Source organism: Amia ocellicauda, chromosome 5 (genome assembly GCF_036373705.1).
Source record: "Amia ocellicauda isolate fAmiCal2 chromosome 5, fAmiCal2.hap1, whole genome shotgun sequence".
NCBI classification, from domain to species: Eukaryota; Metazoa; Chordata; class Actinopteri; order Amiiformes; family Amiidae; genus Amia; species Amia ocellicauda.
In genome coordinates this window covers 32871068-32896735 of record NC_089854.1, presented here as the reverse complement: position 1 = coordinate 32896735, position 25668 = coordinate 32871068, and the positions used below count along the sequence as shown (strand labels likewise).

Here is a 25668-nt window from a genome sequence, read left to right as displayed (position 1 = left end):
GCTTTTCAATGTAGTTTAGAGAGTCTGTGTACCTTGAGTGCTGCCCTCTGTGAAGGATGTATTTTGGTAGTTGTTACCTGGCTAACACATTTTGTCTTGGCAGCATTGTGTAGGGTTACAGTTTGGTTGTATTTTAGTGTTGACAAATATGATGTTGCAAAAATGTTGTGGAAATGTTTATCCCCGACCACACAGTGTTGTTGTCATGGTTGCCTGCATATGCTGATGTAATGTTCTCTATAATACTATATGCACAGGTAATAGATCCATCTCTGGAATTATGCAATTCTGTTATTTTGCATGTATGCATACTCTATATTTTGTTTGATTAGTTTATTTTTTCATGTTACTTACATAGACTTTTCTTTCTTTGTATTTTATTATGTATTTTGTATCTGGAATGCAGTTATTGAAATTTAAATTCTTTAGAAAAATGTGAACATTTGTGTTGCCGTAATATCACATTGTTCTATGTTCAATTTGTTGTGAATCTCGTCACAATGTTATTTTATTAACTGGATAGTTAGCACTTTAGAACCCAATGTAACCAATGTCACAAAGCACTTATAGTATCCTAATTGAGCAGGGCTCTCTGTATGTGACATGTAGGTGCCACGAGGTTCCAAAGGGATAAGTTGGTATTTTTATCTAGCTGACAGGGACTAGGGGTATGATTTACATACATTTTATGTTCATGTGGAGTCTGAAGAACAGCACAGAGGGGTTCTGTAAATTGCTCAGTGCTTCACTGGCAGAACAACATCTTTAACATGCCCTCTTCCTGCCCCAGGGTGACCGCTAAATCCTTTGTGAAGAAGAATGACCCCAAGGAAGAGGCGCTGGCCATTTTGAGGATGAAGACACAAGCGACCCCTCCTCAGGTGAGTCTGACCCCTTTCATTAATGCAGCACTTTATCTGCACTAAGGTAATGCTACTTCCAAAAACTCAAGCAAACAGTAAAAGCACTAACTAGTTTTGCAGTTATCAGTCAAAATGAAAAATACATTTGCTAAGTTTAAAGGCAGATGGATCAACACAAGCTAAATGCAATAAAGGGAAATTAGAATTGTATCACTTTGCTGGAGCAGATTATCAGGCCTGGATACAATTCAGCCTTCAATGAGGTATTTGCAACAAGCTTGTTAAGGAGGGGCAGTTGGCTTTGGTTTGTAAGCCCAGACAGCTTTGCATTGGTAGTCCATTAGCGGAAATTGCAGTGGTACAAAATAAGCTCACTTGTTTCAGTATAAGTGTAATTAAAACTGTGGTCCATTCTAGATATAACATATAATTATATAATTTAAGACCAATTAAAGATATATGAATTTTCACTGTTTTATAAATACCTTTGATAATACTGCAACACATTATTGTATGGAGGATATTCTAGCTAAAAAATAGACATGCGCACATCCAGAATGCGATGTGTGTGTGAAAAAATAAAAATGTAGAAATAGAATAGTGTCTGCACTTTTACACACACGCTCATGTCTATTTAATTCATATTATGGTCCCTTTGTGGAATAACAGCCCAGCAGGTAAATCTGTCCTAACAAACTAATCCTCTCATTTTGCCTGATGCTCTTCCAGAAAGCCAAGGCCCCACCCGAAGTCCAGCAGAAAAAGACCCCACCAAAAACAAAGTTAACCCATCCTCCTCCTGCCCCGCCTCCCCCTGCAAACCCGCCCTCCACCAAAGGGCCACGCTCCATCTCCAACAGCATGAAGCAGAAGCAGCGCTCCCTGGCTGATCTCTTTGGCTCCACACGCTCCACACGCTCCACCCACTCCTCGGCTCCTCCACCTGCAGCTCCGCCCCCTCAGAAGCCAGTGGAGGTGCCACCCCCACCCCCTAACTCTGATTTAATCCCTCCCCCACCAATGACTCCAGCGCCCAGTAAGTACCAGAACAGAATAGCCTGGAAACTGCCAATTAATACACACAAAACACATTCTAACTTCTAAATACCTCATGCACTGATTATTATTTATTTTGTATTTCTGAGTAGGCACCCCTTACTCAGGGGGACTTACAGTAGTCACAGAAAATATACATTTCACAACATGAGGGCAGCGTACCGCACAGTAATACTGAGAGCCAGCGTTGATCTGATCTGCTTTGTCTCTTCTGCTGCTCTGCAGGTCAGCTGCCCAGAGAGGTGGATGACAAAGTCACCCGCACTCAGATGTACAGATTCTCAGCCAGTGTCTACTTCTCCTACAGCAGCATGCAAGGCAAGCTGTTTCTGCGCAAGGAGGTGAGCTGAGAGAGAGACAGACAGCAGCCCAGACAGGGAGAGAGTGTGTGAGATTGTGTGAGAGAACTGTCTCTCTCTGAGTGCCTGCGTGTCTGCCTTTCAGCACTCATTCATTTTGTTCTTCCTGTGAATTCCAGGTCTTCTACCCCAGAGAGAAGTTTAACCATCCCTATGTTCTCAACCTCCTGTGTGAGCAGGTAGGAGTCCAACAGGCGTGGACATCTTTCTGTTTTCACACACAGTATACACTCACCTAAAGGATTATTAGGAACACCTGTTCAATTTCTCATTAATGCAATTATCTAACCAACCAATCACATGGCAGTTGCTTCAATGCATTTAGGGGTGTGGTCCTGGTCAAGACAATCTCCTGAACTCCAAACTGAATGTCTGAATGGGAAAGAAAGGTGATTTAAGCAATTTTGAGCGTGGCATGGTTGTTGGTGCCAGACGGGCCGGTCTGAGTATTTCACAATCTGCTCAGTTACTGGGATTTTCACGCACAACCATTTCTAGGGTTTACAAAGAATGGTGTGAAAAGGGAAAAACATCCAGTATGCGGCAGTCCTGTGGGCGAAAATGCCTTGTTGATGCTAGAGGTCAGAGGAGAATGGGCCGACTGATTCAAGCTGATAGAAGAGCAACTTTGACTGAAATAACCACTCGTTACAACCGAGGTATGCAGCAAAGCATTTGTGAAACCACAACACGTACAACCTTGAGGCGGTTGGGCCACAACAGCAGAAGACCCCACCGGGTACCACTCATCTCCACTACAAATAGGAAAAAGAGGCTACAATTTGCACAAGCTCACCAAAATTGGACAGTTGAAGACTGGAAAAATGTTGCCTGGTCTGATGAGTCTTGATTTCTGTTGAGACATTCAGATGGTAGTCAGAATTTGGCGTAAACAGAATGAGAACATGGATCCATCATGCCTTGTTACCACTGTGCAGGCTGGTGGTGGTGGTGTAATGGTGTGGGGGATGTTTTCTTGGCACACTTTAGGCCCCTTAGTGCCAATTGGGCATCGTTGAAATGCCACGGCCTACCTGAGCATTGTTTCTGACCATGTCCATCCCTTTATGACCACCATGTACCCATCCTCTTATGGCTACTTCCAGCAGGATAATGCACCATGTCACAAAGGTCGAATCATTTCAAATTGGTTTCTTGAACATGACAATGAGTTCACTGTACTAAACTGGCCCCCACAGTCACCAGATCTCAACTCAATAGAGCATCTTTGGGATGTGGTGGAACGGGAGCTTCGTGCCCTGGATGTGCATCCCACAAATCTCCATCAACTGCAAGATGCTATCCTATCAATATGGGCCAACATTTCTAAAGAATGCTTTCAGCACCTTGTTGAATCAATGCCACGTAGAATTAAGGCAGTTCTGAAGGCGAAAGGGGGTCAAACACAGTATTAGTATGATGTTCCTAATAATCCTTTAGGTGAGTGTAGTTTGCTCTAGTGTGGGGTTAAGGGTCAGCGCCATAATTCCATAAGCCTAAAAGGCTCAGCAGTGTGCTAAATAAATCTTTCTACAGCTTGTATGGTGCCCTTCGCAGGATGGAATACTAGTCTCTATGATAATACAAGAAATAGTAATAGTACTGGTTGAGTATGGAGGTACAGGGATCACGGTCCTCTATGGCTAATCAGACAGACTCCATTTCATTTGTCATATTTGAGAGACAATTCTAATCTGCTAGGATGGGGTATCAAAGTTATTGTAGCCGACTCTGATTTCTTTCAAAACATGGAATAAATTGCCTATTTTTGTAGAATGTGTCTTTTGAACAGTGTGATCACTGGGTAACATGTGACTCATTCATTTTTTGGTTATCTCCAGTGTCTTTAGTTACTAAAGGCCTCCCATATGGGTCAACAGGCAAAAACCTCCTCTTGGGTAACAGATCATGACCACTGGTCCAGACTGTTTGGAATCAGGGTGATATCACAGCCATCTGTGACCAGGATCCTCTCAAGGCACAGCGCACAATTTACTAAGCTGTGCCAGGGTTGGAAACATTCAAGCACTCAACTGGTACCTCTGCACCATTATTAGAGAGAGCTGCATCTATTCCTCCTTTCAGTGCTACAGCTCTGAGTGTTTGCACTGAGCACACACAAGCAGATAAACTGCCAGGGTGTGTGTCTGAGGACAGTTGTGTGTTTGGTCTTCGTCTCTCCCCTGGCCAGTCAGATGGTCGTAGGGGTTTAGCTCAGAGGCTTAACAACTGGCTATTCCATACCAAGAGGGCTAAAAACGCCTATAGGTAATTGGTGATTCCAGACAGCGAGTGTAGGATTAAGGGATGTTCTCTTCCACAGATCATGAGGGACACTTTTTCCGACTCCTGTGTGCGGATCTCCAGAGAGGAGCGCCGCAAGATGAAAGACCTGCTGGGTAAGGGCATGGGGGGGATGGAGCTCAGAAAATAAAGTGTTCAGGGACTCCCTAGTGGCACATACGGTAAAAGGCTTGGCTCTGATCCCAGCTCTGCTCCTGCCTGCTTCAGCCAGAAGTTCCCAGGGGGCTTTGCACAGTTCCAGGGAAGGGCTCGAGAGACTCTGATTCTAGGGAAGGATGGACAGATGTCAAATAGGACAATTCTCTGATCTCTTACTACAGCCTACTGCCAGTGGCTTCTTAGGTGTCTACAGGTTCAGGTTTTTGGTCAATTCTAGTCTAGCTACATCAAAGAAGGAACACACTTAACACAATTAAGTCTCACAGGCCTAACGCTCTGAGACCTGTATCCACTCTCTTAACAGCCAGCTTCCACGTGGGCACCAGTATCCGCTCTGTCCAGGATGATGCAATGAAGAAGAGAATCGTGCTGGCAGCGCGGGACAATTGGGCCAACTACTTCTCCCGCCTCTTCCCTGTCACTGTGAGTATCGGGCCCCCGTGCCAGTCACTTGCCGTGGGGCACCCGTTATAGCCTTGGCAAGCTCTATCCAGTCAATGTTTACAAGTGAAACTTCATTTGCCTTAAAAAAAAAAAAAAAAAAAAAAAAAAAAAATAGATTGTTTAAAATTCACTTTTTTTTCCTTGCTAGATAGGTAATCTATTTTCACAGCACACCTACCAGTTTTAAATGCATAAAACCTCTTAAGTGCACAGGTCTAAATCTGCACTATACTAATCACACATTCTCAATAACCCTTACATAGGCATACCTTCAGATCTCAGAGTTTAGTTGTTATTTTTCACATGCCTGTTTCCAAGGTAACTTTAATTCAACAAAGAACTGTTAAAAAAGTACCATAGTACAGTGGTACAGTAAAACACAAAAGATGCAGAATGCAATCTGAAATACAAGGAGTTATTAAACAGATAAAGTATAAAAGACACTGCAATATAGGAAATGAAGTGCAGAGCTGTAGTACCCTGGAATATAGAACTAACACTTACACAAAGGTACTGATCTTCTGTAGTGAAATGCCATACAGAACGAATAATAATCATACCTACACCAAAGCACACCTGCAATCAGTAATAACTCAAATTACAATTATAGCAGTTTTTGTGAGTCTGGATTATATTTACAGTAATATTCTGTTAATAACAATTACACTGTAGAATTCTATTGACAGGAAAGGTAACAGTAATCGTCAGTAAGCAAAACAGCCTGTAAAGGATCAAATGTGTTTCTAATTTGAAAATGTTAAGCATGACAATTGTGTAATTATACTGTAATTTAACTGTAATTAATCAATTATATAAATGACAAATTACATGATTGTAATTGACCCCAGGTGTGAACCTAACTGCAACCTTAGCCCTAAAATACAGTTGATGTATTTAGACCACAGCTTAAATCAATGGAACTGCTTTCCAGTTGGTCCCAGCACACTTCATTACTAGATAGAACTGAGGTATCCTCTCTCTCTCTCTCTCTGTCTTGGTCACTCTCTGAAGGGTGGGAATGGAGGGGACACTCAGATCCTGGGCGTGTCTCACCGTGGGATCAAGCTGCTACGACTGGCCAAGGCCTCAGGCATCAACCCTAAACACCTTAAAGTGCTGCGCAGCTACAGGTCTGACTGCATGGCCCCTCTCTCTCTGCCTGCCTGCCAGGGACTAATTAACAGTGACTAACATTTCTCAGATTTGTCACTCGCTTTTCCCCTCTCTCATTCTCTCGTATATATTTTATCTCTCTATGTCTCTGGTCCACACAGTCCTCTTTCTCTCTCCCTTTCTCCCTCTCTCACACACTCCTCCATTCTATCTCACACCATTTCTCTCTTGTTCCTGCTCTCTCACCATCCATCTCTCCCAAACACTCTCTCCCTCCCTCTCTCAATGCAACATACTCTTCCTGTTCTCAGTATCTTATGCCCCGTTTCCACTGGCGGACGCATCCAGACGCGTCCGGCCCTGGACGCTTAAACGGGTGTTTTCACTGGCTAAGCGTCTGGACATGTCCGTGTTTTGTGGACTGAAATATCTGATGCTAGACGTATCCGCAAGCGTCCGTCACACCCACTGAGGAAATGATTCGCTTTCATGGATTTCACAGGACCGGTGCAGTGCCGGGACTAGTTAAAAATAAACTGAAGGATAATAATCGGATAGGTGAAAGCCGATGTTATTAAAATTTTATGAACAGCTGGCCGGTGTTTCAGGCTTTGTTTTGTGAATGGTGTGCAGGACAATCCGCAGAGACAGTCAGTATGAAGGCGAACACGATTTAGTTAACGTGTCCATTTACAGTAAATACAGCAGATCTGTGTTTCCCTCTAAAACATTAAGGACTGGTTTAATAAATGCGTCCATAAGTCCATAAACGCCATGACTGAGACATGCACACTTTAGTTAAATTAACCTGCTATATTGTAGCTGGATGATTAATCGTGAAACGTGTGTATTTTGTTTCAACTGTAACTTGCCCTGCTAAGTAAATTATAAATAATATGGCAAAAAGTATTGTTTGCAGTTACAAATCTGCAGAAAGAGTAATACATTAAGGGAGTCATGCTGTGCCGTTTAAAATGCATATATACTAGCACAAATGATGACGATAATAACAATACATATTTGCTATTTAGTATTATTGTTGCACATGGAAATGTATTCTTATGGGGACGTGCTTGTCTGAATATAATGTTGTCTATATTCGTTTAGCTCTTCCTAATATCTCTTAACAGAAACGTGTATTTATTACGCTGTTTACAATCATGTAAAGCAGAAAGAATAAAACACACAAAAGTCCTTTCCGCGTCAGGCTGTATCGCTCGTAGTGTTGTTCTCTGTCTTTTAAAACAAAACACAAACCAAACCCACAGTTGCTACTGCTCCCATAAGAGGGACGGACTTCACAACGGCCTGGTTTTACAGAAAAAGCTCTGGGACGCGTCTGGCATGGCATGGCATGGCACGGTACGGACGCTTAAGCCAGTGGGACCGAGGCATTAGTGTCTCTCTTTATCTGTCTTATATGGAGCCCAACCGTATTTCTCTCACACTACTGGCCTCTCTCTCTCCTTCTCTGTCTGGTCTCAGCTATGCCGAGCTGCTATCAGTGGATCAGAAAGGCAGCCAGACAGTGGAGTTCACCCTGAAGAGTGAGCAGTTACAACTGATGTCACCCCACGCCCCGCAAATCAGAGCCATGGTCCGCCTCTTCCTCTCCGAACTACTCAAGGTGACTCTGCTTCCTGTGTCCCAGTGCCCCCTTTGACCAGTTTTATAGCCTGATGACCCACCAGCAAACATAAAAAAATGATGTGACCCACTTTAAAAAGATGCTGTGTCTGGTGAGCTCAGACATCTGTCCATACAAAAAAAAAATGTTTTACTACTTTTAATACTGTCTGGCATTTAAAGCTGCTGAATTACCACTCGATAGTCACTTTTCTAGAAGTCTAAAATAAAATAAAAAAAACACAAGCTAGAAACCTGATCAATGACCCATGTCGTAACCACATAGGTACAAACAATCCTAGCAAAGAGTGGTTTAAGATATATTGTTTAATAGTAACCAGGTACTGGATGAGGTATCCAATTTAAAGTATGTTTTATGTATTAGCATATCAAGGTTTCCTGCTGTAAATCACAGATCTGTTTTTGTCCATCTCTCGCTCCCTGGCCTGCAGGACTCCGATCATGTGATTGCCCTAAGGAGCTTCGTCACAGATGACAAAAGCCTGCTCAACTTCCGCAAGGGTGACATCATCAAGCTGCTGCACATGGAGGGGCTGCAGCCAGGTGAGATGTGGGCGTAGAACCACCCCAAAAGCAGAAAGTCATAGTTGTTGCCATGTGTTGTGTGTCCACGGTAAGGCACAGCTCATACAGACAGGGCCTCTGCATCCAAATGAATAACGTTGTTGTGGAAGCTGTCTTTATTCTAGCTTAAGGGAGTGCTGGAGCTATTGTGGGCTCCTGGGTTGCACTGTGCAGGCTTGGCAGCATACAGAATAGATGTAAATACTGGTACCAGGTTCTAGGCTATAGCTGCTTGGTATTGCAGTGTTCTTCAAAATCCAGTTTTGGCATTCAAAATATTTCTGGGTTCCATTCCTCCTGAGATTATTAGTTAATTGAACCTAAATGAACAAATTAGACCTCTTTTCCATGTCTCTTTCAGCTGATTACTTCAAGAAGGATACATAGCGTGCTACATTTCTAACCCACAGTGATTTTGAAAAACACTGTTCTGGTGGGAGAGCAGTCAAGGAAGAGTCCCGTCTTTTTTTCACATTCTTCTAAACCACATACCTGAAACACTCTTTAATAAAAATTAGTCCACCTCTCCAGTTGGCCAACTCTGTTATTAGATGTTCTCAAGCCTCAGGGTCTGCCTCAGTCTCCAGGCCCCTGGCATTGACTGGGCAGTCTTGTTTTTGCTGGCAGGCTGGCAGTTTGGATCCATTGGGGGACGCTCTGGCCTCCTCCCCTCAGAGTTCACCCAGCCTGCTGCCCCCCCGGACTACTACAGCGCCAGCGTAGACCGGCGAGAAGAGCGCAGGAAGAGCGTCAGGGCGCCGCCCCCTGCAGTGGAGGCCAAGGCCAAGCCAGAACAGGTTGGGTCCACTTCCTGTAGGTCTGGGAATGTCAGTGTAAAGATCCTGCCTGTCCTAACCTGACCCCTCCTTGTGCATTATATCGCAGAGTCCAGCACCCAGCTTGACATCAATGCCTATGGGGGAGGGCTCGCTTATGGGCTCAGAGAGTGAAGTTCCCCATTACATCATGACTGAGTTTGCCATGAAGTACTTCAGAGAGGCCGCCACCAAGTGAGTAACACAGTCTGTGCTGCTGGAGGAGTGGGTGAAACACTGAAGCCTGAGACAACATGTAGGGTCTGGGATGGATTGGTTAGAGTGCTTTTTTAAATACTCACCTTTTGTTTGGGGTTATAAGTTTTGAAATAGAATAAAGTATATTTAAAAGGCAAAGGCTCATTTTGGATGTCTTTTCTCCCCGTTCTCAGTTTAATTTCTCTCTCTCTCGCTGTCTCTAGGCTGGGCTGGAAGGGACTAAGCGCTGAGGGCCGGAGCTCCTCCGAGATGGTCCAGCACACCAGGGTAGGCAGTCCAAGAATGTCTACCTGCTTCTGAATCAACATGTGTTTATTTAGATGGATGTATTCACATGAGCTTAGGCTGTGTCTGTCTCCTAAGTGCAGTTTATCTATTCTATTACCCCCCTTCTCTAGACCCTCCTCTTTATTCAGGACCCTTCTCTCTCAGTGAAAGCCCACCCACCTTCCCCTATCTTCCCATCCACCCCCCTCTCATCATGAACCCTCCTCCCTAGATACCAATGTTCACACCCACTTCCTCACAGAAGCCCACCTCCTTATGATGATTACCCTCGTGCCCCTCTCCCTCTGACTCCTCTGTCTCTCCCCTGTTTCAGGTTCCCATCCAGGAGTCACTGATCTTCTACTCTGACAACGAGCTCAATGAACTGGCGGCTCACTGCTTCATGAGTGAGTACACGCAGACACACACACCCTCCATAACCCCAGACCTACTCACTCAGTCCCACGTCAGACAAATCACAGGTTTTATTCTCATCCTTATTAACCTGATCATTGCTTTAATCTCCACATTACTCTATTGCTCTATTTGCATTGCCATTTGTGTGCCATCATGGCTTCAGCTCTGTGTCTGGCTGTCCTAACAGCTGTGGGTTTCATTGCAGACGTGATGCGCTTTATGGGGGATCAGCCACTGACCAAGCATCAGGCCGAGGGGGAATGTTTGAACAACATCTTGCAGGTCGGTCTCTTGTCCAGCCAATCGGTCCCCTGTTTATACCAAGTACAAACTGACTTCAGGGTTTTTTCCACTTTCTATGATGGTGCGATTTACCCTTTACCCTGACAAACATTGCTTTTAAATTGTAAAAAATATTGTCCTGCCTACAGCAGCTACATGATGTTATACCTCAACATGTGGCCCTAGACTCCTTGCCACCCTGTCTCTCTATATCTCCTATTAACATCCTATGTTCACTAGATATCTTCAATCAATATGGAGATGTTTGCAGTACGGTAGATAGCCATTTCCACTGTGGCAGTGTCTATCCTGTGTCATATTGTCATGTAGCTACTGCAGGACGGGTGAGACGAGTTTCAGTGTGATACACCCATCTCCCCTTACTTCGTGTGTGTGTGTCTATGTGCGTAGCTGGGCAAAGAGAAGGAGAACCTGAGGGATGAGATCTACTGCCAAGTCATCAAGCAGACCACCCTCAACCCACAAAAGTGAGTAAACGTCGTGTTGCACAGTGACAAGAATTCTCCTGTAGAATGCTGTGTAGCCCGATCCTTTTTGAGAGCTTGCATATGCGTTTCTGACTCGAGAAAAATATATTTAATTTGGGAGTGTGTTGAAGACTAACTGTCCTGCACCCACATTTGATAGATGCAGAAAACACACGCTCTGTCCAGAACTGTGCTTAAATGATGCATTTAAGATAATGACACTTGTTTCTTAGAATATATGCCTTGAATATGGTGCATTTTGTCTTGTTCCATTGGCAGATATTTTCATTTGTTTCAAGCATTTATTGCTTGAAATTTGCTTGAAGTAAGTGAACAAATCTGCCAATGGAACAAGACAAAATACAACATATTCAAGGCATATTTTCTTAGAAACAAGTGTCATTATCTTGCTTGTTAAGGAAATGTATCTTATTTTAAGGATGGTTAGATTTTTTAGCATGGAAACAAGATAAATATACTTGATAAGACTTGTATTTTTTGCAGTGAACTGAGTCACCATTTGTGTAAATTACAGTGAAGTGTCCAGATAACCGTCTATAAGTTTGTACACTATAACGTGTGTGTGTGTGTGTGTGTGTGTGTGTGTGTGTGTCTGTGTCTTACCCTGCCTGTGTGTCTGGGTGCAGGGAAAGCTGTACACGCGGCTGGCGCCTCCTCAACTTAGTGATGGGCTTCTTCCCCTGCTCGGGCACCCTGCGGCCCTACGTCACACGGCACCTGCAGGACATCACCCGGGACCCTTCCCACAACTACCAAGGTACCACCCTTCAAGCAAGTCTAGGCTTTCTGGCTTAATACACACACACACACACACACACACACACACTCCCCAGCCCTGCACTGCAGCTGCCCCACAACCCACCCGGCCTTTGCTGCTGCACATCGCACATGGCCAGGAGAAAAGGTGGTGTTTAGGGTGGAGGAGGGATGCAAAACAAGGAATGCTGGGAAAGTGGGTTTATTGGTTGATACTCATCTTGCAATCCCTAAATATAAATCAAAATCAAATGCTGGCTTTTTCTTTATTTTTTGGAATATAAATATCTTCTCTATATGTACTGCAGAGCTGGCCCGCAGCTGTGAGCAGAACCTGAGACGCTCTCTCATCCACGGCGGCCGAAGACATCCCCCTTCGAACATAGAGATTGAGGCCATCTTGGTAAGGGTGTGTTTCGGCTGGGAAACTGGCCACCATCTTTGTGAGGGAGGAAATGGTATTTAAAACATCCATAACTCAGGACTAAGGGTAGTGTTTCTACAGCATTGGACTCTAGTGCTGTACCAAACCATGTTTTAGCCCTTTAAAGGGTATTTGTTTGTCATGGCTGTAGTTTTCCACAATATACAGTGTATTTCTGGGGGAAGGAGACAGCAAGCAGTTTTGTGTCCATTTGTATGTGCTGTCTGTAAACAATAATATTGCATAAACTAGCACTGAATGTATTATTTGTTAATGATTGTGTGTTTATAGTAGAAACCTACAAGTACAATCAGTTTTTGTAGATTTAAGTGTGCTAATAAGTGAAGGTATACACAAGAATACATCTTGCTGGATTATGATAATGGGCTCATGCTGGATGTGTTAGTGGCCATGCTCTTTGATGTCCTTTATTGTTCCCACAGGCTGGGAGGACCGCCAGGAGGTTCCCCGTCTACCTGCCGGGGGGGGGCGAAATGTCCTGCAAGATCCGTACATTCAGTGTGAGTGTCCCCACGGGCACAACCAACTCCCCACGTGTCCCCTTCTACTGTCTCTCCCATGACTCCGGCTTACTCTCTCTCCACTCGTTCTGTCACACTCTCTAGACTCTGTCTCTCTTTTGGCTTTACTCTGTGAGCCAGATCACTGTGTATCTGTTTTCTCACTCTGTATCTCTCTATGTGTACTGTTGCCCTTTGAGACACTGTGAACTCTGTCTCTCGTTGTGTCAGTCTGTCTCGCACTCTATACCCACTGGGGCTTACTATGTACAACACAATATGTGTTAGCTGTAATTACCATATTCTGCTGTATTCATGATCTCTTTGTGTGTGTGTGTCTGTCTGTGTGTCTATAAATCTGTGTCCATATGTCTCTGTGTCTGTCTTTGTGCATGTTTCTCCATGTTTGTGTTTGTGTCTGTGTCTGTGCATGTGTGTGTATGCGTTTATCTGTATCTATGTATATGCGTGTATGTGTGTGTCTCTGACTGTGCGTGCCTTTGTGTGTGAAAAGGTGGCTCTGGAGGTGCTGATGGAGCTGTGTGCAGAGATGGGGGTGCTGCAGCTCTCTGAGGTCAAGGAGTTCTCCCTCTATGCCAACCGCGCCAAGGGTAAGAGGTAGTTGTAGTAGCCACCTAGTGGAGGTAGTATGGTATTGCATTGAAAGAACAGCCTACATTCCTTTTAATTTCATTGCAAAATGTCATGCTTTCATGCAGTTTGTATGTGTAGTTTTAGTTTTCACTTCATTGCTGTTGCACTGCTGGTATTTACAGCCCAGACAGGCTGCCTGTGATGTTCGTAAACGGGTACATTTAGTTTAGGTTAGCCAGGAAGAAAAGCTTTCCAAGGTCAGGCAGTGGAGCAGCAGACAATGTGAAGGCCTGGTGATGGAATTAGGGGTAAAAGGGTCTCTCTGTTGGGTTGTTTTATTGCAGGTCCATTGATCTTCACTCAACACTCTGTTTTACGGTGACTGACTCACTGATTCATGGAATATTGACTCTCGGTTTCAGCTGTATATATCATTTGTCTCTTGGATTTAGACACCATGAAGCGAGTGTGCTCTTAGTCCTACTCATAGTTATAGATGCTTCCCCACAACTAATAACATTTTCTCTCTGCCCTCCTCCCACTCTCTCTCTCCAGGGATGGTGGTGCGGCCCATCCACCCTGACGAGTATATTTTTGACTTCCTGCTGGATGACGGCTCCATCACGCTCTGGTTCCACAGGGTCATGTGGAAGGAGCCCCTGCACTTCGAGAATGAGCTCTATGTGGAGGTCCATTACAGACAGGTACAGCACTGCAGTATTAAAGCACGGCATCTGCGTATTCTGGGTATTTTATGCCTGAAATTGGCACAACATCTCCATCAACCATCCTCGTCTCGCATTGTTATGTGCATGCTTAGTAACTGCGATGACTCAAGGTAGGAATTTAACTGTACAACAACATTGGGTTTGGTTTTATTCTTGGTGATACAATGTAACAAAATGAGCATGGAGATTAGTGAGTTGGATTCATGGCTGATACAATGAATAAAGAATAAGCCACAATTGGACAGCTGGGAATGACCTTGTTTAAAATGACTGTTATAAAGGCTAAAAATACAACATTACACATCAGCTGTGTGCCTGAAACCCCCTGATGAGTTTTTGATCCTGAATGTCAAATTAAATAGTTCTGAGAGAGTTAACTGAAGGCATACTGCCTGTCTCTTCCCCATGGAGTCTGAGATTTAATAGAAGCTGGACTGTAATTCATTCCCTTTGAACACATACAGTGAGGGGAAAAAAGTATTTGATCCCCTGCTGATTTTGTACGTTTGCCCACTGACAAAGAAATGATCAGTCTATAATTTTAATGGTAGGTGTATTTTAACAGTGAGAGACAGAATAACAACAAAAAAATCCAGAAAAACGCATTTCAAAAAAGTTATACATTGATTTGCATTTTAATGAGGGAAATAAGTATTTGATCCCCTATCAATCAGCAAGATTTCTGGCTCCCAGGTGTCTTTTATACAGGTAACGAGCTGAGATTAGGAGCACTCTTTTAAAGGGAGTGCTCCTAATCTCAGCTTGTTACCTGTATAAAAGACACCTGTCCACAGAAACAATCAATCAGATTCCAAACTCTCCACCATGGCCAAGACCAAAGAGCTGTCCAAGGATGTCAGGGACAAGATTGTAGACCTACACAAGGTTGGAATGGGCTACAAGACCATCGCCAAGCAGCTTGGTGAGAAGGTGACAACAGTTGGTGCGATTATTCGCAAATGGAAGAAACACAACATAACTGTCAGTCTCCCTTGGTCTGGGGCTCCATGCAAGATCTCACCTCGTGGAGTTTCAATGATCATGAGAACGGTGAGGAATCAGCCCAGAACTACACGGGAGGATCTTGTTAATGATCTCAAGGCAGCTGGGACCATAGTCACCAAGAAAACAATTGGTAACACACTACGCCGTGAAGGACTGAAATCCTGCAGTGCCCGCAAGGTCCCCCTGCTGAAGAAAGCACATGTACAGGCCCGTCCGAAGTTTGCCAATGAACATCTGAATGATTCAGAGGAGAACTGGGTGAAAGTGTTGTGGTCAGATGAGACCAAAATCGAGCTCTTTGGCATTAATTCAACTCGCCGTGTTTGGAGGACGAGGAATGACCCCAAGAACACCATCCCCACCGTCAAACATGGAGGTGGAAACATTATGCTTTGGGGGTGTTTTTCTGCTAAGGGGACAGGACAACTGCACTGCATCAAAGGGACGATGGACGGGGCCATGTACCGTCAAATCTTGGGTGAGAACCTCCTTCCCTCAGACAGGGCATTGAAAATGGGTCGTGGATGGGTATTCCAGCATGACAATGACCCAAAACACACAGCCAAGGCAACAAAGGAGTGGCTCAAGAAGAAGCGCATTAAGGTCCTGGAGTGGCCTAGCCAGTCTCCAGACCTTAATCCCATAGAAAATCTGTGGAGGGAGCTGAAGGTTCGAGTTGCCAAACGTCAGCCTCGAAACCTTAATGACTTGGAAAGGATCTGCAAAGAGGAGTGGAACAAAATCCCTCCTGAGATGTGTGCAAACCTGGTGGCCAACTACAAGAAACGTCTGACCTCTGTGATTGCCAACAAGGGTTTTGCCACCAAGTACTAAGTCGAAGGGGTCAAATACTTATTTCCCTCATTAACATGCAAATCAATGTATAACTTTTTTGAAATGCATTTTTCTGGATTTTGTTGTTGTTATTCTGTCTCTCACTGTTAAAATACACCTACCATTAAAATTATAGACTGATTTCTTTGTCAGTGGGCAAATGTACAAAATCAGCAGGGGATCAAATACTTTTTTCCCTCACTGTATATAGTCCTCGTTAAAGAACATCTTCCAGTGCAGTCTGCTTACACTTCATCCAATTGTCTTTTCATCCATGGCCTTAATCAGTTCTCACTCTCTGGATCTCAATCATTGGGCTTAATTAGAAAAAATAATCGGACTTGCCCTATGGATTTAGTGCTCGCGATTTATTAAACTTGCAGGACTGTGGCTCTCCAGGCACGGGGTTGGCCATCCCTTGTTCTGCAAGTTCACGGGCAGTGACAGGGCCCTCTCTCCTGCTCTCTCAGGTCCTGGATGATTACATGCAAGGCAAGCTCCTGATCCCCAGTGACACCTCCGCGGAGCAGCAAATGGCGAGACTGGCAGCCTTGCAGCACCATGCTAGTGGACTAGGCACTGAACTTTCCCAGTGAGTGCCCATCACTATGCTGGAGACACTGCTGCCACTCACACACAGCACTGACAACCACAGACACACACACACACAGCTCATACTAGCACTGCGATCAGTCTCTGCTTTGGCAGTGTTAGCGCTAGTACAGTAACAGGGGCTATCTGAGATGTCACGCTACAGATCACATTGAATGCCACCTTATTTAACTCTCAGTTCAGGTTATGCATGTTGCAGCATGTAATGGAAATCGCCTGTGGGATGGGTGCACTCTGTCATCTCTGCTTCACTTCCCTCTCTCTTACGCCAGGCGCCAGCTGAAGGAGTACCTCCCCGTGCCTGCAAGGGGCAGTGTGAATCTGCAGCTCATCCACTCTATTGTGGTCAGCCAGCTCTCCTCCATGCACACTCTCTCTTTCCTGGAGGCCAAGTTCCACTTGATCGGTGACAATCACTCTTCTAATATTAAGAGGCCTAGATTTTCCCCTTTAAAGCATGTACTGTCAGAAATAATTAATGTGTGACATATCACCAAGCATAAAAAGCATAAAATCTATGTCTGCCTCCCTTTTATGCTTGGAATTTTATGTTGCATACATTATGTATTTGTCAAGGCGACTTATTACTCAGCAAATCAGCAGACACAGCATGGGAGGCTGAGCCAGATGGAGTTTAATGTAATTGCATCAATTGTCTCTCTTTCTCTCTTTCTCTCTCTCTCTCTCTCTCTCTCTCTCTCTGTCTCCCTCTCTCCCCCTCTCCCCCTTCACACAGAGATCATGAGGTCCCTGCCCCTGTTTGGATATAATGTGTTCATGGCGCAGAAATCCAGCCACAGCCGCCACTCCTCGCCCTGCGTTGTGGCCGTCAACCAGGAGACCATCCTCCTCGCAGACCCCAGATCCCAGGTACTCCCCGTACCCCCCTGCCCAGGGAGAGAACAGCTTTACACCTCATACACACACACATGGTCCCTCCCAAATTCACACCCTGTCTTCACACACTATAGTATGACTACATTCAAGCTGAAGATTCAGCTGGTGATCACTACTAAAACATTAGCCACAACTAATAACTAAGTACAAAAGGCAATAATACCCTGACCATATGATATTGCTGCTAAATTATGTACTTCCCCTCCCTACTGATACAAATGCCAATAAACCTTACAAGAACACTTATAAAGTTTCTGTGGAGATTAAATATACTTCTTGCTCTTTCAGCAATATCAATACTGTAGCCCATGAGAACAGTCATTTGCAGAGGATGCAGCGGTATTGTCAATAATGATGTGTGGACTTTGAAATGTCCAGAAATTAACATTCTGTTTGTTCACCTCACGGTCTAATATCAGTAACCTAAACTCCTAAAACTCACCAAAAGTCTTTTTTAAATTTTGGCTCAGAAACTAAGAAGGTTAAAAAAATATAAGCAACTGAAATGGTTCAATGCATAAAACAAAATCAGGCTGTATGTGCCCAGAGTAAGACCAACAGACTTGCTAAGCTTTTCTCTTTCCCCTCTGTGTGGTTCGTGTCCCTACAGGAGATCTTGATGATGATCGCCCTGCCCGAGGTGCAGTCGCTCAGATCCCTGAGACCCAAGAAAGATGACAAGCTCCCAGGAGTGGAGATCAACTATGGTCACCCCAGCTCCCCCAAGACCATCACCTTTCACCTCAAACAGGTCAGGGTCCTGGACACTCAGTTTCAACCTGGGCAGAGGATGCTAGTGTGAAAAGGGTTTAAGTCAGTTTAAAATATGTGTTTTTGAAATATATTAAAAGTATAAAAGTCTCACTACACACACACACCCTGAAAAAAGTTGATTGTAAAGACTGAGACTGCTTCCTACAATTTGTTTTTTGATGATAGAATACAGGTAAGTGAAGACTGTGTGTCGTATATATATAAAAAATTAAAATGTTAAAAAACTAGTTTCCCGGTTTACACACTGTGGATGCAATGCCAGATTAATGCCACTGTAGTGAGTGTGCCAAAGTGCCAGTCTAACTCTGTGCTATATCTGTGTGTCTGTATGTGTATCTGTGTGTGTGTGCGTTTATATCTGTGTGCTGTGTTGTGTTGTGTGACTGTGTTTGTGTCTGTGCTGTGTACCCAGGCCAAGGAGCTGTGCCACCTCATTGGTGTCATCATGGATGAGATTGTGTACCAGCCCAGCAGCATCTCCACTGCCGGCAGCATCCAGGGGCCCCCCAGCCTGGCAGATTCCTCCCATGAGCCCCGGCCCTCCAAAGCCTCCCACCGCTCCCAGCCGCAGGACCCCAGCCCCCCCAGCAGCCTGCCGGACCCCAAGGAGGCTGCCATGTATGCCATGTACTGACGGCCAGGTGCCCATCCTGCCCACCCTCCTCCTGAGCTCTAACCCAAAGCAATCCCTGCATACATACCCACAGCTTTGTGCGCTGTCTCTGCTTTCCTGCCGAGTTTAACTCTTTATGATTTAAGAAATATGAAATCTCTGCTTCTATTAGCTCTGTGGGGACAAGACATCCCCTTGCCAAGACTATAAGAATCATGATCATCATCATTTACAATGCCGCTGAATGGACACTGCCGTCAGTCCACTGCTACAATGGGAGGAGAACAGGACTGATGGAAAGAAACGAGCCAAATCTCACTTCTAATTTATTTTACGTCCCATGATCTTTGACTACCAAGTGTTCTTATGCGAGGAAGATTAACCTGGATACCAATAAAAGGACTTCAATCTTTAAAGTATATATCCCTCTGTCTCCATCAGTCCACTGCTCATCCCAAGTCAGTGGTGTACTAACCATATCAAAGCAACAATGTGTAAGGGGACCTCCACTATATAGTTGGGCAAAGGGGGTGGCTCCTGGCATGCTGACGTAACCCTAAGTCTGGAAGGGGGTTCATATGATGCACCCTCTGTATATCTTTCAGGAGGGGGCTGGCATGCCGTGTGGAGTGTGCCAGCCATGCCACCCTCCTCTGCTGCCCCATAAACCCCCCAGATGATGAGTTAAACATCAGTTAGAGCATGGTGTGGCTGAAATGCCATCAAGCTTGGACAGAGGTCAGTCTGGGGTTCTCTATAGTAGAATGCTGAAGTTCACACTGCTACTGTATTGTGCCATCAGCACAACACTCTATGCCATTGCAGGGTAATTTTAAAAATTATTATTTTAAGCTTAGCCAAATGCGCTCTTGAGTCTCAGAAAGAAATGGTAAGTGTACAAAGGCGCAAAATAAACATTAATTTGTAAAAAAACAAACGCTGTAAAAGTCATCCTTAGGCCAGACTTACACAGTCTTGTGTACTGGGACAAGGACAGAGTCTGATGAATCACACAAATATGTTAAATTTCCCAAGTGAACGCATAATGAATCCAAATGGAGTAACACCCTAGACCAGTTTATTTTAAATGTCTGTGATATAGAAAAAAAATCCAAGTCTTTGGATACTTGAAGCATGTGTCCATATAAGAGAAATACATGGTAAGAAAATGTAGACAAGAGCTGATTTAAAAATAAAAATCAACTTTGATTCCTGTTATTTAAACTGCTATTTATCTATGATAAAGAATACCTTGACTTTTGATTGTATATTTTAATGTCTACATTGTACACTTATACCTGAACTATTTTAATACTCTATTTTAAATGAATAAAGTGAAATAGAAAAATTGATGGTGTTGCTCCTTCTGTTCATGGGGTTTAATGAACACTGAGATCTTAACAAATGTGATCAAAGTGTGGTAAACTGACCGGGTATGTTGCCTGACATTTACAAGGGTTGTTCTTATTGTGGCAGTGCTGATAAACCATGCATTTTATTTTGAAAAACGTAATTCTGAATCTATACATTTTGCAAAAATACTACCGTAAGCCACTATGGTATTTTTGTCATGGTCTGATATTATTTTGCTACATAACACAAACTGTGGGCTGTGTAACTCTTCCCTTCTTGATAGGTAATGTGTTACACTTCAGAATGTTACCCCAAATAAACTGGATTGGATTCATGAAGAAAATCCTTTACAGCTGCAATAATCTTTTTTATTTAATGTGTCTGCTGCAGCTCTTCACAGCTCATGATATTAAAACAGTCTGCTTATGCAGTTCACTGAGAAGGAATGGAAATTATTTTTAAAATGTACATTTTCATGTATCCACTGTTAAGTTATATTGTATATTGTGATATTGTTATATATTTTAAAAATCCTACTGTTTAAATATGAATATAGAGTACTTCAGTGAAAGAAACTGAATTCGCAGTAGTGTGGCTCTCTACTTACATTATTACATTAGTCCTCCCGCTAGCAAAACCAGCAGCCTGAGGCGGGGGTGTGCACATAATATTTTGGGGGAAATGTGTGAGGAAAAGTTGCACTAAAAGGGAAAGTGCAGCAATGCTGGTTGCATGTTTTGTTCTTTGATAAAGATGGATACATAATATATGCATCTATTATGTAGTGGGTGACTTAAATGCACCCATAGTACATTTCACTTTATTGTCAGAAATTATTAGATCATGTTGTAGCCAAAACTCACAAGGTAAATCTAACTATATCATGTCTAATGTCTTGCGGGTATTTCCACTAGTGACAGGAGAGCAAGGAGTGCGAGTGGCATAACAGCAATTCTTGGATTATGAACGTTAAGGGAGATAAACTGACAGGCCTTACTGAGGACGTTCATTGGCAGAATTGTTGAATAACTTCGGTTAGGCCTATGTAGATGGTCATCTGCATAAAATATATTTTAGAAATGTCAGACAACCCAGATGTCAATGGGTGGGGCAAGGATATGTTTTCTTTTCTGTGGCATATTTGAGGATATTTAAAAGCTGCTAGAAAGGGGGACTGAATCTGTACTAGCCAAAACACTGTCAGTCAAAGTGCTTCAACCTAACTGCATTGAGCCTACCCTCAGAGAAAGTTCAATTCCAATACTATCACTGTGCATCTGTTCTGTTCCACATTAAGCATGGTTTATTATTAGAAGTGTTATTTTTATTGTATATTTACACACACAAGTATAGCATTATGAAATGTCACTTGAGTTTAGAGAAAATGGTAGCTTAATCATCAACAACACATCTAGTACAAACTATGGGGAACAGTTAAAATAGTTCATCATATTGTCCGCTCTAGTGATTCTGGTTATTTTTGGTTTAGGGAAAGTTACGCACAATTCTCTTGGTAGCTCTTTCTCCAGCAACTCACCGCATATCCGCCAGAAGGGAGCGCTGTCTGAGCAAAGGTGAACCTGCCAGTACTTGTCCGCCCTCCGCGCCCTGATCGGAAGTAAAAACAAAGCACACCCAGGCTCAGCCAATGAGAGCAGAGGATACTAACATGCCAGCCAATCAGAGACCACAATGAGCCCCTGTGCTTCCTCGTTTCCTCATTCCGCTATGTTTTGCCAGGTTCCAATATGGCGCTCGCCGGATCGTCATGACTGGGGCTTAAGAGAAATTTCTTTGAAACCTTTAAGGTTGTAAATGTCATATAGACGTGAATACGCCTGCTGGGTGAGTAGCAAAATTAAAACATTTTAAATGTGGAGTGCATTGCCAGGACGTTCTCCATAGTTTAATTCGTCGCTCACAAATCTTCAGAGAGATACTATAGTAGCCAGAGATCGGAAGATTCACCTGTCCAGAGATAAGCCTGGGTGCATTTCCACCCAATGCTTTCCAGTGCTTCCCAGTTGTGCACCCTTTAGCACTCTGTGTGTCCTGTTACGCGCTTAAATTCGTTGACGGGTGACCGCATTTTGGTAACATTAGCAACACTGATGTGTGTGTACGTCTGAAATGTCTACACGAACATCCACATTGACATACCGTGTAGCGGGGCCGGCTCAGGTTAGCAACAGATGTTTAAAGGATCACCCGTGGAAGTGCATGTTTTGGTGCCATTGATCGCTACAGGAATGGATCTGTGTACATGATCGGTTTCACGTCCGTGTCATGCTGTGTATGTTGTCGTTTCAGCTCTGGATTGAAGTACTCAACTGGTGCTTATGTAATCCAGCGGATCCATGATACTTTTTGGGGCTAAAATGACGCGTTCTGTAGTAGTACTACTAGGCTAGATCATTAGTATTTTAGTGTGGTTGACTGCTGGTCATCAGAAACCAATACTACATAAATAACATATTTAAACATAAATAATTGCCTCTAAAAGAACTAACGTTTTCATCAGACCTGATTGGGGTAATGCATTGGAGGCTTTTTGAAATGCAATCGATTTAGCAAATCGTTTTGTTAAGAGGAATAATCTCTTAATACTCTTTCATGCGTTTTGATCCATTTTGCCTGTTAATAAATGCCAGCATTATTTATTTTACAAAATCAAGAAACACAATTAAAATGTGATCAGATGACAAATTGCTCCCGCCCCCTCTCCCGCACACACATTGTAGACAGTGTAGTGTAGACGACGACGACAATATTATTATTATTAATAATAATAATAATAATAATAATAATAATAATAATAATAATAAACGTTCAAGTGGTAGGCCTACTGTTGAAGCAGTAGCAGTAGTTCTTGTTGGCGGTGTTAATTACTTCCTCTATAAGTCAGTATGTTTTTGGTACTTGCAACAAGTAAAAAGTGAAAAGCGAGAACAAGTGTAACAAGTGAAATTATATCTATATATATAGATATAATTTCGAGCATTTCCGAGCATGCTGAAAATAAGTGACCTGTTACAGTAAGTAAGTGCGAAATAGCTTCGAGCCTAACAATTTAAGAAGGGTAAACGCTTTCATTTTCATAGAAATATATTTGATGCAATTGAAGAAATATCACTCGCTAATTCAAATGTCTTTGAGTTCCACTTGCCGACTTTAACTTCACAAACTGAGATAATCCATGAAAACAATGTTCAGCCTCCCATTACAAGCTGCCGGACCCTTGCACAGACTGCACAGCTCTGTAGTCCTGCGCACCAACTGAAAAACGAATATCAGATTTCAGTTTCCAGGCTATAATTATAATGTCAGAACAAGCCCAGGGCAAATAGGTGGAGAGCTCTACCCTATGAAACACTGCGTTCTGCTTTCTCTGTAGGGTATACAATCCTTTAAGACATGTACTCAACATGTTTACAGAAACATTATTGCGTGGTTGCATACAAACACGACTGACAAATGGGTGTTTTTCCTACACGTAATGTAAGCTATATGCATTTTTTTTCTTTTTTTTGTTTTGTTGTGGGTATTTTTAGTTAGCCGGCTTATGCCAGACTATTATGATCTATGCTAGAAATGTGTTAGCTATATTTGTTTTGTTGTGTTTTTTGTTTTTACTACAATGCAATACTTTAAGTGTAGTGTATTGTCAGAGTTTTGGAAATTACTGATATGTGTTTGCATGTTATAGATTAGGATCAAAGCAGAAACGCCCATAGAAGCTGTTTCCAGATCTACTTTAAGGATATCAGATCCCCAAATTATAACAACATTTTCAAGGTGCAACTTCCTAGCTGTACCTCTAATATGATTTGCGATAGAAAACCTTTATAATGAGGTAGTTACATTCTTTTGGGGGAGAGCTTCCATGCTGAACAAAAGAAAGCATATACTATAGTTGTGTGTTTTGGAAAATAAGTAAATCGTTACACCCAGTGTGCTGCCTACATTTAGGTTGGATTTAAGGTCTAGATAGTCAGTCTAGACTGACTGTAGGCAGTTAGGTTAAAAAAAACTTTAGGTGATTTTCCTTAGCAGACACAAATATTGGCATTGAAGCTTGGATGCCACATGACAAGGCTTTGACTCCTAGGGTCTTGCTGCATCTAATGCACTGTTGCTTATGAATGGCTGATGTGCAGGAGACTGTAAAGGGTTTATTCTGTACCTTAGCCTTTCTACACTGCCGTCTCTCCCTTGGATGTTCAAGAGTGTACAGGCCTTACACTCTGTTGTCTGTGCACGTGTGGATCACAGGTACTGCCTCAGGTGCAGCTGAGACTTGGAAGAAATCGCTCAGCCACAAGGGTTCAGTAAGCTTTGAGCCTGGCAGGAACGGGGACTCCTTGGCAGAGATTTTTTACTTTTTTGTTATTATTTTCTAGTCACACTGTATTGTTCTAATTAAATTCTTGTGCTCTGAGACTATGGTCAAATGGCCTAAATGGCCGCTGGAAGCTTTAAAGTTTTTTTGCAATTCTGTATTGTCCAATCTGTATCTTTGGCACAAGTTGCCTTCCTCATCTGTCCAAAACAAGAGACATCAGAGGGCAATTGTGGTGACTTGGTTCTGCAAACCTGCAAAGAGGCAGCGCTTTTGGAGAGTTCTGTACAAATTGAAGTTCATTCCTGAACCGAATGACACTAATGCTACAGGTCACTAGACCTTAAATTAGGACTGGGGAGGGGATGCATCTGTAATCTGACTTTCTTTCCTAGATTAAGGCCTACTAACCTTATTGAATAGTCTGCCTCTTTAGCTCATTGTTTTTACTCCGTTGTTTCTCTTCTGTTGTTGCAGATGCCTGTAAGATGAAGACAGAGAGCTCCTTGTCCTGGCTGTACCGGTAGCTCCCCTCGTCCCTCTCTCTCGCTCTCCTCTCTCTCTGTGGGAAGTTGCTCCCAGGCTGGCACTCCGCTCGGGGAGCCTGGAGAGCCGCTGCCATCTGGGACCAGGGGCTGGCAGAGCGGGCGCTGCAGTGGGCTGGCAGCCGTGCATGTCTGAGATCAGAGTTTCCCCCTGGGATCGCTGCGTTCCGCGGAGCATGCTGACGGTGCGCGGCTGCTATGGAGCTGCAGGATAAGACACAGGTGAGCTGGCGGCAGAGGCGTTGATGTTTATTACTGTCTCCATTGACTTGAACTTGCTGCAGTGCTTTAGCTAAGTTTTTTTTACCTGAGTGCGCTGTGTTTACCCTACTGCCTGCTGCCTTATCGGGGACAAGATGTAATCAAGTAGGATAGAACGGCCGTGCTGTTTTTTTTAAGTTACCTTGAAATCTATAATTGCTACAGACCTGGGAGCACAGGCCATTTATACTACATTTACACTGGCTGCTTTTACGATGTCTTTGTGCCAGCCAAGGGCAGTTTTAACCTTAAAATGGCTTGTTCAAGAGTTGGCCCTGGGACGGCTTAGTAAACTGCAGTGTAAACACAGCTGGCTAGGTTGTTGTTATTGTTTTGGTGTTCTTCTGTCTTCGGGCGTGGAAAAAAAACTAAAAAAACAACATTTAAGGGGTGG

The 25668-nt window shown here is 43.5% G+C and overlaps 2 protein-coding genes across 2 annotated transcripts in view; both read left to right on the top strand.

Annotated features, from left to right (window-relative positions):
* Nucleotides 1–20118, top strand: part of myo15b (myosin XVB) — a 65680-nt gene extending 45562 nt beyond the window's left edge. The window contains exons 42-66 of the mRNA XM_066702966.1: nt 791–881; nt 1593–1899; nt 2145–2260; nt 2398–2457; nt 4602–4677; nt 5046–5164; nt 6197–6315; nt 7784–7925; nt 8377–8488; nt 9137–9306; nt 9395–9519; nt 9747–9810; nt 10145–10217; nt 10433–10509; nt 10921–10997; nt 11645–11775; nt 12083–12177; nt 12642–12719; nt 13234–13330; nt 13869–14017; nt 16351–16472; nt 16765–16898; nt 17229–17362; nt 18000–18140; nt 18576–20118. Coding sequence (XP_066559063.1) covers nt 791–881; nt 1593–1899; nt 2145–2260; nt 2398–2457; nt 4602–4677; nt 5046–5164; nt 6197–6315; nt 7784–7925; nt 8377–8488; nt 9137–9306; nt 9395–9519; nt 9747–9810; nt 10145–10217; nt 10433–10509; nt 10921–10997; nt 11645–11775; nt 12083–12177; nt 12642–12719; nt 13234–13330; nt 13869–14017; nt 16351–16472; nt 16765–16898; nt 17229–17362; nt 18000–18140; nt 18576–18797 — 3031 coding nt within the window. The 3' untranslated portion in view covers nt 18798–20118. The remainder of the gene's footprint in view (nt 1–790; nt 882–1592; nt 1900–2144; nt 2261–2397; nt 2458–4601; nt 4678–5045; nt 5165–6196; nt 6316–7783; nt 7926–8376; nt 8489–9136; nt 9307–9394; nt 9520–9746; nt 9811–10144; nt 10218–10432; nt 10510–10920; nt 10998–11644; nt 11776–12082; nt 12178–12641; nt 12720–13233; nt 13331–13868; nt 14018–16350; nt 16473–16764; nt 16899–17228; nt 17363–17999; nt 18141–18575) is intronic.
* A 1761-nt stretch (nt 20119–21879) lies between these two features.
* Nucleotides 21880–25668, top strand: part of tmem94 (transmembrane protein 94) — a 51965-nt gene continuing 48176 nt past the window's right edge. The window contains exons 1-2 of the mRNA XM_066704850.1: nt 21880–21974; nt 24946–25235. Coding sequence (XP_066560947.1) covers nt 25212–25235 — 24 coding nt within the window. The 5' untranslated portion in view covers nt 21880–21974; nt 24946–25211. The remainder of the gene's footprint in view (nt 21975–24945; nt 25236–25668) is intronic.